The following is a 16,440-nucleotide window of genomic DNA, read 5'->3' on the forward strand; positions in this document are numbered from 1 at the left end:
CTGCATGCCGCAACTAAGAAGCCCCACATGCCGCAACTAAAGATCCCACGTGCCACAACTAAGACCCGGGGCAGCCAAAATAAAAAAAAAATAAAATAAATATTTTTAAAAAAGAACTTTCCAAATATTATTAGGCCTTCAGGACCCTTCTTAATTGGAGGGTAGCTATGAATTGCCCCATTTTGCAGATGTGTAACCTGAGAGCCACAGAGGGTAGAGACCTTGCTCGAAGCCACGTGGTAAGTATGTGGTAGACGAAGTCTCCTAAGGTTCCTGATATTCTATGTGCTGCCTTTTTTTTTTTGGTTTATTTTTATTAAAAATTTTTTTTTCCCGGTTTTATTGAGATATAATTGACATAGCTGTATAAGTTTTAAAGTGTACAGCATAAAGATTTCACTTACATCATGAAATAATTACCACAATAAGTTTAGTGAACATCCATCATCTCATATAGATACAAAATCAAATAAATAGAAAAATATTGTTTTCCTTGTGATGCGAACCCTTAGGATTTACTCTCTTAACAATTTTCATATATAACATACAGCAGTGTTAATTATATGTATCATGTTGTACATTACATCCCTAATACTTAATTATCTTATAACCAGAAGATTGTACCTTTTGACAAACTTCATCCAAGTCCTTCCTGTCCCACAAAGCAGCCTCCCTGCAGTCCCTCCCCTCCTTTACGCTGAGAAGCCCAGAGCCTACCACTGCCTTCCAAACCACCTGCTGGGAAAATAAGGTGTGTCAAAGAACACTGAGCCAATGAAGACAGACGGCTCAAGCCCCAACCCTCATTCTAAATACTTCCCAGATGACCCTCTTGGAGACACCAGGTAGCAGAATAATGCCCAAGATGAACAGGGCTCACTTCAGACATGAAGCTCATACTCAAGTGAGGGACCCTGTGGCAAGACACTTGACCCCATCCAGCTTCCTCACCTGTGAAATACAGATACTTATTGAATTTATAAAGGAACTTCGGCTCCTGACTAAGTTTTGCAAGTACTATGCAAACACATGACTACTGAATTCGAGTTCACCCATCCATCGGTTACTCAGACCCCAAACCTAAAAGTCATCCTTAACTGTTCCCTGTCCCTCACACTCCACATCCAACCCATCTGCCTCCAAAATATCTTCACTACCAGAACCCTAGTCCCAGACACCTTCAACACTCCTTGGATAATTCCAACAGGCCCCACTGGTCTCCCTGCGTCCTCTTTCGTCCCTCTGTGGTCCTTCGTCCCTCAGTGGTTCATCATCCACGCAGCAGCCTGAATGATTCTTCTCAATCATAAATCAGATCCTGTCACTTCACAGTTTAAAACCTTCCAGTGGATTTTCATTACACTTGGAGTAAAACCCAATTTCCTTACCAGAGCCCACATGACCCTGGCTCCTACCTCTTGCTCAGACCTTCCTCTCATCACCTCAGCCACACTGGCCTTACTTCTTACCCTCAGACCCAACTCAGGTGCTTTGCACATACTGCTCCTTCTACATCAAGTCTCCCCTCCCATAATGCTGAAGGGCCGCCTTCTTATCATTTTATGTCACCTCTTCTGAGAGGCCTTCTCCAACCACTCCAGTTAAAGCCATGCCACATCCTCACGTCTATTCTCTCTACCACACTATTCTGTTTTATCTTCCTTGTTCCACTTCATAACTACAATTTTCTTGTCTACTTGTTTATTTTGTCTCCCCAGAACTACACTACAAGCTCCACTACTCCTGTTCATTATTACACTCTCAGTGTGTAGAACAGTGCTAGGCACATAGCAAGCTTTCAATAAACATTTTAGGAACAGCTGGTTCAAAAGGCAATGGTGGGGGCTTCCCTGGTGGCGCAGTGGTTGAGAGTCCACCTGCCGACACAGGGGACATGGGTTCGTGCCCTGGTCCGGGAAGTTCCTACATGCCGCAGACCAACTAAGCCCGTGTGCCACGTGCCACAACTACTGAGCCTGTGCTCTAGAACCCGTGCGCCACGTGCCACAACTACTGAAGCCTGCGTGCCTAGAGCTCCGCAACAAGAGAAGCCACCACAATGAGAAGCCCGCGCACCACAACGAAAAGCAGCCCCTGCTCACCACAACTAGAGAAAGCCTGCGCGCAGCAACAAAGACCCACCACAGCCGAAAATAAATAAATTAATTTTTAAAAAAGGCAATGGTGTGCTCCCCTCTTCCTCTGCCCAAATTTAAGATTGGAAGTTTGTTTACTCATCCATTCAATCATTCATTCATTCATTCAGTTCAAATCAACAGCTGACTATAGGACACCTGAGAAGGTACCACAGTGAATAGGGATGACCTGTTTCCCAATTCAAAGCAAGATTTTTTTTTTAAACATGGCACTTTATACAGGCACTTATAACTTCTGCAAATGTGTCAGACTTCTTTGTAGTTAACTGCTGTTTCAGATTTACATGCAAGAGGTTACGTGACTTCCCCAAGGTCACAGGATGAGAACTCAGCATCCCAGTATCTCAAAGCAAAACCAAAATCTAAAATGTATCTGGAAGTGCCCAACCATTTTTATTTACCATCCGTGGTCATTTACACAAAATTTAAAAAACCAGAGAGTAAATGTGGCTTTTCAAAATTTTCACCTCCATTTTCTTCACTGTTTCTATCTTCCTACCTGGTAGCAGGTACTGTCAAACAATAGAACACTTTAAAGAGCACTGTTTTCTGGTTATGGACCATTAATGGTACCCTGGTTGACAGGCTGAGTCTTGATGCCAAAGGGAAGCAGTACTATAGTGCAGGTGCTGGGACCTCAGCCTTGGGAGTCAGAAAGGAGCAGATTCAAATCACATCCACTAACAACTAGTGATAAGGCCCTAGACAAGTCTACTTTAATTTAATTAACAAACAATTATATAGCACTTACTAGATGCCAGCAGGGTTCTAAATACTTTGCAACTATGATTATTAGATAAGTCAGACATACTATTATCTGTATCTTACAGGTAAAGAAACAGGCATAGAGAGGTGAAGTAACTTGCCCAAAGTCACAGCAAGTGAGTATCAGTCACCATTCAAATAAGATAGTGTGATGCCAGAATCCATGCTCTTAGCCATTACACTATGTTTCTGCTCTAATCCTGTTTCTTCATCTATAAGACAGGGCTAATAAATCTGCCATCTCTCACAGGATCATGTGAGACTACCGGCACACTAAGGTAAATGTTAGCTACTCTTAGTGGTAGTAGTAATTGCCATCATTCTATCATCTACCTTCACCTTTGGTCCAGCCAAGGTCCAACCAAGACCTTTGGTCTTCTGCCCAAAATACTTTAGCTGAGAAAGATCTCCAAGGTCCTCTGCAGTAGAATACATTAGAATATACTGACGTTTCACGAGAACAAAAACTGTCTGCTTTTTTTGCTTCACTGTATCCAGAGGAAGCAGTGGATACTCAGTAAATATGTGGTGAATAAGGTAGTAATAAATTGAATGCATAGACCGGGTTCTGTAGACACGACAACTAAAGTAGTACCATCACTTCTCAAATGTAGCTGAACACAAAAGAGGTAAATTTACAAGGTTTTCAGAGCATAGTGGTAGCTGGCCGTTACTTAAGACAGCCTGGCTATTAGGAGACAGTGTGGTATAATGCTGTTCATTCATCTTAGCTAAATGAACAAATAAGGAGACCCAGGTTCTCAAGGTCTTGGATTGTCTATCTGTAAAAGAGGAAGGTGGACAACATGATGATCATAAATATATTCTACTTTCTCATCACTTTATAACAATCATCATAACAATATGAATGGAAGCCGGCCACCAAAAACTCAATAAATGTTTGTCAATGAACATAATCCCCAACTGACAGATGAGGAAACTGGGATTCAGTTCTCAAGTTCAAGGTCACTTGCACTGGGTAGAATAGAAACTATAGTCCAGATCTCTTCCTACACAGGTCTAACACTCATGCATTCCAAGATCCTTTGTGATATCAGTCCTCTCTTCCAAGTTCAATAAATCTGTAATAATTTATCTTATCAAATAATCTCGCCTAACTTCACTACATCATGGGTCAGGAGGATCAGAAAGAAACACTATTTCCACTTTGTTAACCTGGAGAATCAAAAGATCTAAAGAGATAATTAGCAAATCCCTTTTTTTGCCCAGAATTTAGAGATCATAAAATAAATGATGATTTCGCTTTAAACCATATGGTTTACTTTTTTTTTTTTTTTTTTTTTTTTTCTGTACGCGGTCCTCTCACTGTTGTGACCTCTCCCGTTGTGGAGCACAGGCTCCAGACACACAGGCTCAGTGGTCATGGCTCACAGGCCTAGCCACTCCACAGCATGTGGGATCTTCCCGGACCGGGGCACAAACTCGTGTCCCCTGCATCAGCAGGTGGACTCTCAACCACAGCGCCACCAGGGAAGCCCCAACCGTATGGTTTAAATTTAAGCAATGTGACTTAAAAAAAAAAAACTTCTGGTAACACAATACTTTTTGAGAGTACAGTACAAAACTTCTTTTTCAATTCTGTAATCAGAGTTGTGCTACTTGATCCAAAGTAGAACCACAAAGTTAAATGTAAAAGGCTGTCAGAGAATATCTATAAATGCTTGCTCATTTTATTTTTATTAATGAAATACATGCCTGACATTGAATCTGAGTATAACACCTTCCTAGTATTGCCAAGTTAGGAGTGAAAAAACATCTGGCAGTCACAGTCAATTTTCTAGATGGTTCATAACAGGACAGTCAAGGTCAAATTGTTGAGTATTTTACCCTCCCATCTAGTAACTGAAAAGCAACTAATTATGAACTCAAAATACTCCATTCTGGTACTCTCACAAACACAAATGTCAGCTCCAGGATCACACTCGGGCTCAGAAAGTTCTGAGGGCAGGCTGACATGAACAAGAACATAGGGATAGTAGGGCAGATGCTCAGGCCACAGCACTTGGGTAACACTCAGAGAGAGCAGAAACTTTTACCTACTTTCTAGCAGTTTCATCATCTATCAAATGAGAACAGTCATCTCACGAAATGATTATATGAACCAAATGACATGATGAGGAATTAAGTCTTGCAATCTTGTGCAAAGGTGAGAGACTACAGTTATCGTTACTAATTACTACGTCTGGGCACGGACGAACTCCTGGCTATATGTTCCGCAGGATCCCCACAAGATGGAATAGGTAATAGTTTTTTTCCTCCAAACTTCAGGTTTGGCAACCACGGATGCACCTGGCTTGCAAGGGTCTGCTGCTGAGAGATGAGAAGTGAGGCCTTCGGGCTCTGGACCTAGTGGACTCAACAACCACCGCGCCCCCCAGTCACCTTGTCCTGACCTTGAGGAACGGCAAAAGAAAAAGAAACCCTACAAGGGAGAAAGTGCGGCCCTCAAAAGAGGTGCCTCCACTCTTCACCTGGCCGCCGCTTCTGAGACCCACGCTTCCAGCGGGGCGGAGACAAGGCTGGGAGAGCTGACTGAGCCGGGGACGCCTTGACCTCGGGCGAAGGGCCCAAGGCAGGGACAGGTACACGAAAAGCCGGGCGGACGTCGGGCCCGCCTCGCCTTGCCTCGCCCACAGCCGCAAGCACAGGAGGAAGCACCCCGCCCCCGTGAACCCAGAGGGCCCTCAGTTCGCTCTCACCTGCAGCCGGGTCACCAGCAGGCTGTAAGGCGCCATTTTGTGCACTGACAAAGATGAGGTCGCTTGAAAATGACGTGCACACGGCGTACTTAAAGCCTTCGGGCAGAGGGCGTGGCCTGAATAGAAACGCAACACAGTGAAGGCTGGGCCTCGCCAGAGGCTCCGAGTCCTGCGAGCGCCTTGGGCGGAGCTCCCGTGTGAGGAACCTACAGGGGAGAGGACAAAGCTGCATAAAAGCACTTGCGGAAATAAATACCGGGAACAAGGATGTCTTATCGAAGTGCAAGCTTCATCTTTGCACTTTTCAATTTGTATCTTCCATTCAGATCTCGAAAGGTTTTTGTTTTTTTTTTGATGACTTTCATGCACCTGCCAGGACCTGACTCCCCAGTTAGGACGGAAACTTGTCTTTGAAATGTGATCGCGCGAGAACGACCGGGGCTTGGTGCAAAGATTGTAAACGCTGATGGAAGCCTAGAGAACCAATCACGGCGACCAGGAGGCAGGAACAATGGAGGTTAAAGGTCGGCCGGAAGTTCTCTAAGTTTCCGGTGGCATAGAGGGAGCTATGGCTAAGCATCACCCGGACTTGATCTTTTGCCGCAAGCAGGCTGGTGTTGGTGAGACGGCCTCCTGCCCCCGACTGTCTCGGTGGGGATAGTATTAGAACCTGAGGAGTCCGGGGTTCCCATCACTTCCTTAGGGTCTTGCCTCGGGGGTGCCACGTTTCCCGCCTCACGGTCGGTAGTGTAGGAGCGCGTGGGTTTATGGTCTCTGATGAAAAGAGGGCGGGGCGTGCGTGTTGGGAGCCGGAGGCGGGCTGCCGGGATGGGGTCAGGAGAAATTCTGTTTGCCCAGGACCTGAGAGGGACTTCGGGAGGGTGTGGATTTGGTTCGGATTGAAGTTTATGAGGATAAGATGGAAAGACTTCCTCAGGGATCACTGCAGTCCCTGCTCCTGTCCCCACCTCAAGCTCGAGGATGTTTGTCCCCTCTTCGTCAAAACCTTAATCCTAATTGTACTCTTTACCGTCTTTCATCTTGCAGCCATTGGAAGACTGTGTGAAAAATGTGAGTGGAAAACGCCTCCCCAGACAGCCCACCCGTCCCACTCAGTTTCTGTGGAGCCAGCCAACGGGCATTTCCAACGGTGCCACTAAGAGGGCTTTGAGTAGATGTGACTGGAAGCATGTTAACACAATGCCAGGCTGCAACTAAAGGCCACCACCCCACTCCAACTTGCACATTTTAGACACTAATTTGAGAAAAATCTCTAGCTGTGGACCAGAAGTAGCATGACCCCGTCCCCAACACACACAGCGTTCTGCCAGTTAATCATACAGACTTATCTACCAGGTGCTATTCTAAGCTCTTTACCCATTAGTTGATTGACTTTTCCTGTGTGTTGTGGAGATTGAGCTGGACACTAGGTAAGCCAAGTTTTGTGATGCCAAAGCAGCAGGCCCTAAAGTCACCATCAGAAGACCAGTGTATTTCCCCATTAACAGGAGGAGGGCAAAGGACTTGAAGTACTTGCAAGTGGGCATAACTTCATTCTCTTTTCCTCACAGGTGATGGCAAGTGTGTGATCTGTGACTCCTATGTGCGTCCCTGCACCCTGGTGCGCATATGTGATGAATGTAACTATGGCTCTTACCAGGGACGCTGTGTGATCTGTGGAGGGCCTGGGGTTTCGGATGCCTATTATTGTAAGGAGTGCACCATCCAGGAGAAAGATGTGAGTATATACTAAGCTTTTCATCTGATCCTTCCTTGTATTTAGTAACACTTTGCCATCCACTCCTATGGCCTGTAGATGACTATGTTCATCTAGTCATCTAGGTTATAATTTCTTCAAGGTCTGTGAGCCAAACTGGATGTAGTCCAACAAAACGCACTTATTTTGCATCAAGGACAAAAATGCAAGAGAAGCAAATGTTTGTCAGCACTAGCAATTTGGAAAGCCCTCTCTTCCTGTGATGTCTCTCTCTCTCGTTATTTTTTTTTTCTCTCATTATTTTTATTCAGAAATAATATCTTTTTTTTTGGCTGCTCCCCCTGGCTTGTGGGATCTTAGTTCCCCAACCAGGGATTGGACCCAGGCCACGGCAGTGAAAGCCCAGAATCCTAACCACTAGGCTACCAGAGAATTCCCAATATCTTACATTTTTAAGTCCTAGCACAGTGCATGGTGTGTAATAGCCACTCAGTAATTCTCTTAACTATCATTAAGGACTATTTGGGTGGATGTGGTGACTTCTGAACTTGGGACAATTCAAGTTGATTTCAGCTGTAAGTGGCTAGAGAATGCTTTTGGTTTGATTTTGCAGAATTGATTGCAATTCTTCTTATGACATTTTTGCCCCTTGACATTGTGTGGTGGCAGTGGCTAGTTATTCAACTTCTTGAGCCAGATGCCAGGGTAGAAGGATGTAGGTCTATACCAAAAGTAGGCTTCTTGGGGAGAGGGGTGGGAAACCCATGAATCAGCTTTTATTCTTCTTATGACACAATAAAAGGAATTGTGATACATTACCAATAGCCTAGTATAAGGTATCTGCTTACCTAATCTAGGATAAGGCGTAAGGCAAAAAATAAATAATTCCTGGGACTTCCTTGGTGGTCCAGTGGCTAAGACTCTGCTCTCCTAATGCAGGGGACCCAGGTTTGATCCCTGCTCAGGGAACTAGGTCCTACTTGCCACAACTAAGCGTTTGCATGCTGCAATTAAGAGCCTGCAACTAAAAGATGCTGCATGCCCCAATGAAGATCCAGCAGATGGCAACAAAGATCCCGCGTGCGGCAACTAAGACCCAATGCAACCAAATAAATAAATAGATAGATAAATAAATAAAATCTTTAAAAATAAGAATTTTTTTTTTTTTTGCGGTATGCGGGCCTCTCACTGTTGTGGCCTCTCCCGTTGCGGAGCACAGGCTCCAGACGCGCAGGCTCAGTGGCCATGGCTCACAGGCCTAGCCACTCCGCGGCATGTGGGATCTTCCCAGACCAGGGCACAAACCCGTGTCCCCTGCATCGGCAGGCGGACTCTCAACACTGCTCCACCAGGGAAGCCCCTTTTTTTTTTTTTTTGTCTGCATTGCCTGGCTGTGGAATCTTAGTTCCTGGACCAGGGATGAAACCCAGGCCCCCTACAATGGAAGCACACAGTCCTAACCACTGGACCACCACGGAATTCCCAAAAGATAAATAATTCTTAATATTTCCTTATGCAAAGAGTAGGTAGTTTTATATATATATATATATATATATATATATATATATACACATACATACACACAGACACACACACATACACACGCTATCTCTCTTATTCTTCACAGTAGCTTTGTTAAATAGGGATTATTATTATCTCCATTTACAGCCTCTCACCCAGCTGATAAGTGGCAAGTCCAATCTATCTGACTAAACCTAGTGGTGTCCTTTCATAAGTCCTTTTCTCTTTCTTTAACCCAATGTATTATTTATTTAGTTTTGGCTGCATTGGGTCTTTGTTGCTGCGTGCAGGCTTTCTCTAGTTGCGGCAAGCAGGGGCTACTCTTCACTGCAGTGCGCGGGCTTCTCATCACAGTGGCTTCTCTTGTTGCGGAGCACGGGCTCTAGGTGCGCAGGCTTCAGTAGTTGTGGCTCACGGGCTCTAGAGCGCAGGCTCAGTGGTTGTGGCACACGGGCTTAGTTGCTCCGCGGCATGTGGGATCTTCCCGGACCTGGGCTCGAACCTGTGTCCCCTGCATTGGCAGGTGGATTCTTAACCACTGCGCCACCAGGGAAGTCCCCTTTCATAAGTCCTTTTGATGGGATGTGCCTGTGTTGAGGAGAAGCAATTCAGCCACCTCAGCAACCTTTACATTTGGATCCTGTCTATCTCTAATAAGTGGGATATATCAGACCAGATAAAACTTTCTTAACATCATTAATTCTTCTGTTATTTAGGGAGATGAGAAAGGTCATAGATAAAGTACCAGAAACATAATTTCACATGGTGATTTGAACATCCTCTTGTCCTAAACTGTGATTTGCATTTACCTTTGACTGTCAAATCATATCCTGCTTGATCTGATCCACTCCCTTTATAGAAAGGACCTTGGTTTGTGTATTTGTCTCCCCTTTTCCCTAGTTCTTGGTGTACTCCCTGGCATGTACTGTAAGTATGGTCCACATTTTTGTTGCTACCTCTGTAAATCATGCATAGGGTTCCCCCTACAGAGTGTCTGGTATATAGTAGGTGTTTGGTAATTATTTATAGCCTATATACCACGGTGAGACAATATCAGTGAAGAGAAAGTACAAACAATTCTTAAACTAGCTAAAACTAGCTAAAGAGTCCATTAAGGACAACATTTTCTTGAACCTTTCCATGGTTGTAGCTAGAGGTTTTGTTTTGTTTTGTTGTACCTAGAGTTCTTATCTGGCTTATGCTTGGCAACCAGAGAGTGCTTAATAAGTGTTAATTGCTGTCTGATTCCTCTGCATGCGGTATGTGACCTGATCTCTCTGGATCCTTGTGCCTCATTCTATCCCTGAGAATTATTCTAGATGTCACCACTTCCTCTACTTCACGTGTACAGGAATGTTCTGAGGATATCTGAGATGGTATCTAGCTCACATTTACTCAGCAGTAGTTTCCAACGAACACAAAACAGTCCAGTGATATGATCCAGCCTCTCAGCCTTACAGATCATCATGTAGATTAAGTACCTAAGACTTTCCTATGCAGAAATCTTCCTGCAACCAAAGCAGCCCCTGTTATTGTTCTCTTCCTGCAACTTCCATAATTTATAAGGGAATTAGTCGAGTAAACTAAGCTGGGTGTTCTCCATAGTTTTTCAAAGCTTCAAGAATACTCAGGGGCTTCCCTGGTGGCGCAGTGGTTGAGAGTCCGCGTGCCGATGCAGGGGACACGGGTTCGTGCCCCGGTCTGGGAAAATCCCACATGCCGCAGAGCGGCTGGGCCCGAGAGCCATGGCAGCTGAGCCTGCGCGTCCGGAGTCTGTGCCAGGGAAGTCTTCCCACCAGGGAAGTCCCAATTTGTAGTTTCTTATGTGTGGCATCATATTGATCTCCCTTCGCCCTTGACTCTTTTATGCCTTTTACTTAACCATTTTCTTTAACTCTCCCAACAAGAAGACAAGAAAAATAGTAGCTAATATCTTTGGAGCACTTGCTATGTACCAGGTACTGTGCTGGACATTCTTTTCCAAAAGTTCTGTATGATACAGATGAGGAAACGAATGGCTTAAAGGTGTTCAGCATCTTAGCCCAAGGTCACATGACTAATAGGTGGCAGATATGGGATTAGAACCCAGGTCTATCTAACTCAGTTTCTCAACCCTTTTTTCCCCCATTATTGTCCCCCCCAAAGGAGAAAAGTTAAAATCTAATTTAAATTAAATTTTCTTGGGAATTCCCTGGCAGTCCAGTGGTTAGGACTCTAGGCTTCCACTGTAGGGGACACGGGTTTGATCCCTGATTGGAGAACTAAGATCCTGCATGCTTCGCGGCATGGCCTAAAAATTGATTGATTAATTAATTAATTACATTTTCTCCACAAAAAGAGGAACTGAATGCTAAGGAGTAAGATTTTGTTGGGTAAGAACAAACTTCAGATCGCAAACCACTATAATAGCGAAGATGTTTTCATCCCCACTGAGGGTGCACGGTCTGACTCAGAGCACTTAGTCTGACCGCCTCACGGTCTTGGTCTTCTCAGGGTGGGTAAGGATGTGCCCCTCCCTCTCTTGCTATTTCTACCATTCTCTTCTCCCCATTTAAGTAAACAGCGGAGCAGTCAAATATATGCAAAAGTTATTTGATACTTTTCAAAGCTAATTCACAAGTTTACCATGCTCTACAGCTTCCAAAACCACGGGAAAGTTTTGGTTCTTGCCTCTGGGAAGCCCTGTTAGAAAAAACGCCAGACTGGGAGGTAGAGAGCCCAGGTTCAGGTCTTGGCTTTGCTACTAACATGCTGTGTGTGGCTATGGGAAAATCTCCACCAAAAGGAAGCATTGAATAATAATCCCTGTTACCTTATGGATACATTTACTGAAAGCTTAAAAGCTTTTAAAATTAAAGTTTCAAATAGAAAACATGATACTCTTGTTAAGGTCTCAAACCAGTGTACAGTCTGGTTTTTACATTGTAGGTATTCATTGAACAGTTGCTGAAAGAATGAATGAAGTTTCATCTTCTAGTTTCTGTTAATAAGGCAGGTCTTGCCTGCTGTTCATAATTCTTTGCTACCAATTGTAAGAAATGGAGATGTGGACGCATTTTCTGTAATCATGTTTTTCTGATCTCAAAATTTTTAAATTGCCTTTGGTTCTGTACATATTTCCCCGTTGTATGTTATATTTTGGTACGTGATTAGCATTGGTTTTTTAAAAATAAATTTATTTATTTTTGGCTGCGTTGGGTCTTCATCACTGCGTGCGGGCTTTCTCTAGTTGCGGCCAGCGGGGGCTACTCTTCGTTGCGGCAGGTGGGCTTCTCATTGCGGTGGCTTCTCTTGTTGCAGAGCACGGGCTGTAGGCATGCGGGCTTCAGTAGTTGTGGCATGTGGGCTCAGTAGTTGTGGTGCACAGGCTTAGTTGCTCTGCGGCATGTGGGATCTTCCCGGACCAGGGCACGAACCTGTGTCCCTTGCATTGGCAGGCAGATTCTTAACCACTGCACCACCACGGAAGCCCTTGAGGTTTCTTAACAGTCCTTCCATCTTCCTTTTCATGCTTTCCATTCACAGGCATATTCACAAAAGCCAGCCAGTTCCGATGCACACATCCTCACCTCTTCACAACATTAGTGGAATTTGGGAACAACCACGAGACCCACCGGAGATGTGTAGAAAATAAAAAACAGGAGTTTAGGCAAGAAAACAGGAAACTTATAAGTCAGTGAGAGAAAATGCCATAAAAGCCAAAGAGCTAATAATCCAATGCGTTGGTTTTCCGATTTTTTTTTCAACTTTTTAACATGCAGAGTCCCATCTTCAAAAAGTATCTTACACAGAAGCCGCATGTGCGTGTGTATTTGTGTTAGGTTGAACCGTCATGAAATTGCTGATATTTATTTTTGGCAATTTCTTATAAGTTATTACGGTCTGGCTATATGCTAGGCATTGTTCTAAGTATATTGATTCTTAATTCTGTAAGGTGGGTTCTACCATTTAATATGTGACTAAAAAGAGACACAAGGAGGTTCATAACTTCTCAAAATTCAGGTGACCTATCTCCGGAGCCTACAACCTTTTTTGTTTGTTTGTCTGTTTTGGCTGTGTTGGGTCTTCGTTGCTGAGCGCGGGCTTTCTCTAGTTGTGGTGAGCAGGGGCTACTCTTTGTTGCGGTGCGCAGGCTTCTCATTGCAGTGGCTTCCCGTTGCAGAGCACAGGCTCTAGGTGCACGGGCTCAGTAGTTGTGGTGCATGGGCTTAGTTGCTCTGAGGTATGTGGGATCTTCCTGGACCAGGGCTTGAACCCCACGTCCCCTGCATTGGCAGGTGGATTCTTAACCACTGCACCAGGGAAGTCCCTACAATCTTAATATGAGTGAGAACACAGCTGCACAGATTGGGGGGTGAGTCCTACTGTCACCTGGCACCTCTCAGGACTCTCTAGGGCCCTATAAATACAGTTCATATACATTGACCTGATCCAGTCATCTTATAGCTGGATACAAATCCAGACAGAAGTGGTTTGCCCACAGTCACACAAGTCAGTGAGGCAGAGTAAGCCTGAACAGGCTATCATAATACCATAAAATTTCAAAGCATCCCTAAAGGGCTTAAAGCACTGTCGTGTTTAATAGCAGGCTACCTGGGGCCAGGAGAGGCAGCTCTTCCCACGTTTGTACCAGGACTTTGAGTACAGATTACGTGGCTTACTTGAGTTCCCCCAGCAAGCCATTGGTGGGGCTGGGCCCACAACCTGGCTTACTTAGCACACCAAACTCCACAGATGGTAGTTCTCAGTGTAACACATGGTACATGTTTTCTAGAAAATAATGAAATGTTAGTGTTGGCTTTGTGTGGTTTCAGAGATTTTTGTACAGTGTTGATATCAGTCCCCAAAAAGAGAAATCAGCTGAATTAGAAATTAGGCATTAGAGATGCCTAAGGACTTGATTCATTCATTCATTCTATAGCCCAGTGTCACAGGAAACAGCTGCCTTTGACATGGGTGTTTAATAAAACCCTGAGATCTAAGAAGGTTTCTTCCAGTAGCAATTCCCCCAATTTTCCTCCCATCATCCCCAGTCAACTGATGGAGTCATCATTCCTGCAAAACACAGCTTCCCAAGGGCTTCACTGAAACCACTCAAGCTCACAAAACGGCCAGGGGAGGGTGTCACTACACATCAGAGTATGAGCCGTCAACAGCTGTCTCTGGCACAGGAGCACTTTTCCCCCAAGACCATGTGTCCGGTTAAGTGAATTGATACGGACACACCAAACTCAGTATTCTCTTACGATATTTGAAATGTAAGGTACTATTTCCTAAAGTCTTTAGTTTTTTTTCCCTTGGTATTTTCTCCTTTCTTGGGATAGTGAAAGAGAGCTAGGAAGCTTGATCTGTAGATGATTATTACCATTTCTTACCTCTCACTTGGAGAAAATCCTTTGAACACCTTAAAGAGTTTTAGATTCTACCTCCACTATATCATATTAGTAACAGAAGTGGGCTAAGAATCCAACATTATAAGTGCAGGCCACTGGATAAACGGTGGACAGACCCTGGGCACATTCTCGGTGTTTAGTAAATACTTGATTGATCAAATAGGATAACTGAACTGGTAAGATGAATGGCTAAACCATTAATCCAAAAGTTATATTTATCTTAAATCCCTCTCAGTTCAAGCTCAGAGACTTTTAACAACTTATCTGTTCTGTTTTCCAGAGAGATGGTTGCCCAAAGATTGTCAATTTGGGGAGCTCTAAGACAGATCTCTTCTATGAACGCAAAAAATATGGCTTCAAGAAGAGGTGATTGGTGGGCTGCCTCTTCCTCCCCCCATCAAGCTGCTGCAGCTGCCAAAAGAAATGCCTACAGAAAGGAAGTGGAGCACAGAGCGTCACCTGAATTGTCTATTAGTACACTGGCCCCTTTCCACCCTTTCCTCTCCTCTCACCCAGCCATGGTAGGAATGGAAAAAAAGATTCTTCGCAGAGCACTCTGGCAGACTGTACCACAGACAAATTAATAGATTGGTTCATGGCATTCCTTAAATTCAAGAAGCAAGGCTGTGTTAATCCACATCGAGAAGTTCTGTACACCAAAAGCTTCTAAAACAGGAATGATATATTATTTCAGTCTTCTGTTTGAGGAGCTGACTGTGAGGCTAGCTGCAGTGAGAAGCATGGCCTTGCAGCAGCTCTGACGGCAGCTGTCCTTGATGAAACATCTGCAGTGCGATGGGGGCTCTCAGAACAGTCAATGTGGGCATTTCATCTTGTAACACCCACCAGGTGGTGCTGCTTCATGTTATTTTTCTTCTAAAACTTGGAAACCCTTTCTGTTGCTATTGTATTCATAAAGTAGGTGTTTATTTTCTGGTAGTCAGCCCCTTCCCAATTTAATTTTAACTCTAGGAATTTTAGTCACCCAGGAATTTGTGATTCAAAATAAAGGTACTGGGATTCATTAAGCACCTTGTTCTCTTATTACTACTGGAATTCAAAACCACCCATGCCTTTTATGATAGGTAAACCAAAGTTATTTTTAGAAACTTTGCTGTTTCCCCTTCCTGTCCAACTTGAATTTTGAACTGAAGAGATGGCTTCCAGTAATGGTGAAGGGAATGAGACAAAATGTACTCGAATGAGTTAGGAGAACTGAACTTGGTTGATTTGTTTCACAAAGTGCATATATACTCACATTAAGGATATGAGGGGAGGGATTTCCCCGGTGGTGTAGTGGTTAAGACTACACACTTCCAATGCAGGGGGCATGGGTTCAGTCCCTGGTCAGGGAACTAAGATCCCACACGCCTCTCAGTGCAGCCCCCCACCAGAAAAAAAAAAGGATATGGGAGGTTGGTTTAAGTAAATTCAAATTCAGACGCATCCTTTACCCTAACTCAACTACCTGTACTTTTTGTCTGCTAGAGGCAATAATCAAGTTAACCTGAGGAGCCACATTCATAATTGGAGACTTCCAGTCAAGAAGGTCTTTGACACCATGAATTTGAAAAAGGTTGTGCGTCCTGCAGATTCCAGGGGCCTGGCCCAGTGTTACACTGCAACTCAGTGGCAGGTCCAAGTTGAGATGAGAGCCTTCTGACTTCCTATCAGGGTTTTATCTTGGATCAATAAAACTTGGTTATTTGTAATGTATTGAGTGTCCAAAATAGAATTAAGATAATCTCTGCCTTTAAGGAATTTAATAATTGAGCTTGCCAGAAATAGCTCGGTGTAACACAGGGGACACACAAAGGAAGGGTTCTGGGCCTCGCATGGGGTACTTCGGGAAGGCTAGGGGAAGGCCACAGCCATAGGGCTGCCACGAGGGCTCCTTTCAGTTCCTCAAACTGCCGTTTTCCCTCCTGCCGCAGTGCTTTTTACCTGTTTTTTACCTCTAAAGCTCTGCTTCCCTTCTGCTCAGCTAACTCCTACTCATCCTTCAGACCTTAGCTAAGTATTTCCTAAAAGATGCCTCATCCAACCCCCAATCTAAGTTCCTCTTGTTATACTCCCACATAGCACCATAAGCATTTTGTCTATAGCATTTGGTAATATTGACTGTCATCTACTAGGCTGTGTTCCATGGTGGCAGGAGGCAAGTCTGT

At 44.3% G+C, this 16,440-nt stretch overlaps 2 protein-coding genes and 1 non-coding gene across 3 annotated transcripts in view; 2 read left to right on the plus strand and 1 right to left on the minus strand.

The window, feature by feature from the left end:
• Positions 1-5,700, minus strand: part of ACO2 (aconitase 2) — a 52,097-nt gene extending 46,397 nt beyond the window's left edge. The window contains exon 1 of the mRNA XM_065888395.1: positions 5,642-5,700. Within this exon, the coding sequence (XP_065744467.1) occupies positions 5,642-5,677 (36 nt within the window). The 5' untranslated portion in view covers positions 5,678-5,700. The remainder of the gene's footprint in view (positions 1-5,641) is intronic.
• A 506-nt stretch (positions 5,701-6,206) lies between these two features.
• PHF5A (PHD finger protein 5A) lies at positions 6,207-15,210 on the plus strand. Its single transcript, XM_065887750.1, has 4 exons — positions 6,207-6,261; positions 6,689-6,712; positions 7,213-7,379; positions 14,553-15,210. The coding sequence occupies exons 1-4, from the start codon at positions 6,210-6,212 to the stop codon at positions 14,640-14,642; spliced, it is 333 nt and encodes a 110-aa protein (XP_065743822.1). The 5' UTR covers positions 6,207-6,209; the 3' UTR covers positions 14,643-15,210.
• Positions 8,255-8,327, plus strand: TRNAR-CCU (transfer RNA arginine (anticodon CCU)). The gene has a single exon. It is a non-coding gene; the product is annotated as a tRNA-Arg (tRNA).
• Positions 15,211-16,440: the final 1,230 nt, after the last annotated feature.

This window comes from Phocoena phocoena, chromosome 11, assembly GCF_963924675.1.
Source record: "Phocoena phocoena chromosome 11, mPhoPho1.1, whole genome shotgun sequence".
Taxonomy (NCBI): Eukaryota; Metazoa; Chordata; class Mammalia; order Artiodactyla; family Phocoenidae; genus Phocoena; species Phocoena phocoena.

Excerpts from the sequence above, each read along its gene's own strand:
- PHF5A (XM_065887750.1), top strand. The coding sequence starts at position 6,210 with ATGGCTAAGCATCACCCGGACTTGATCTTTTGCCGCAAGCAGGCTGGT. Across the intron at positions 6,262-6,688 it reads CCGCAAGCAGGCTGGTGTTG|CCATTGGAAGACTGTGTGAA; the intron begins GTGAGACGGCCT and ends TTCATCTTGCAG. Across the intron at positions 6,713-7,212 it reads TGGAAGACTGTGTGAAAAAT|GTGATGGCAAGTGTGTGATC; the intron begins GTGAGTGGAAAA and ends TTTTCCTCACAG.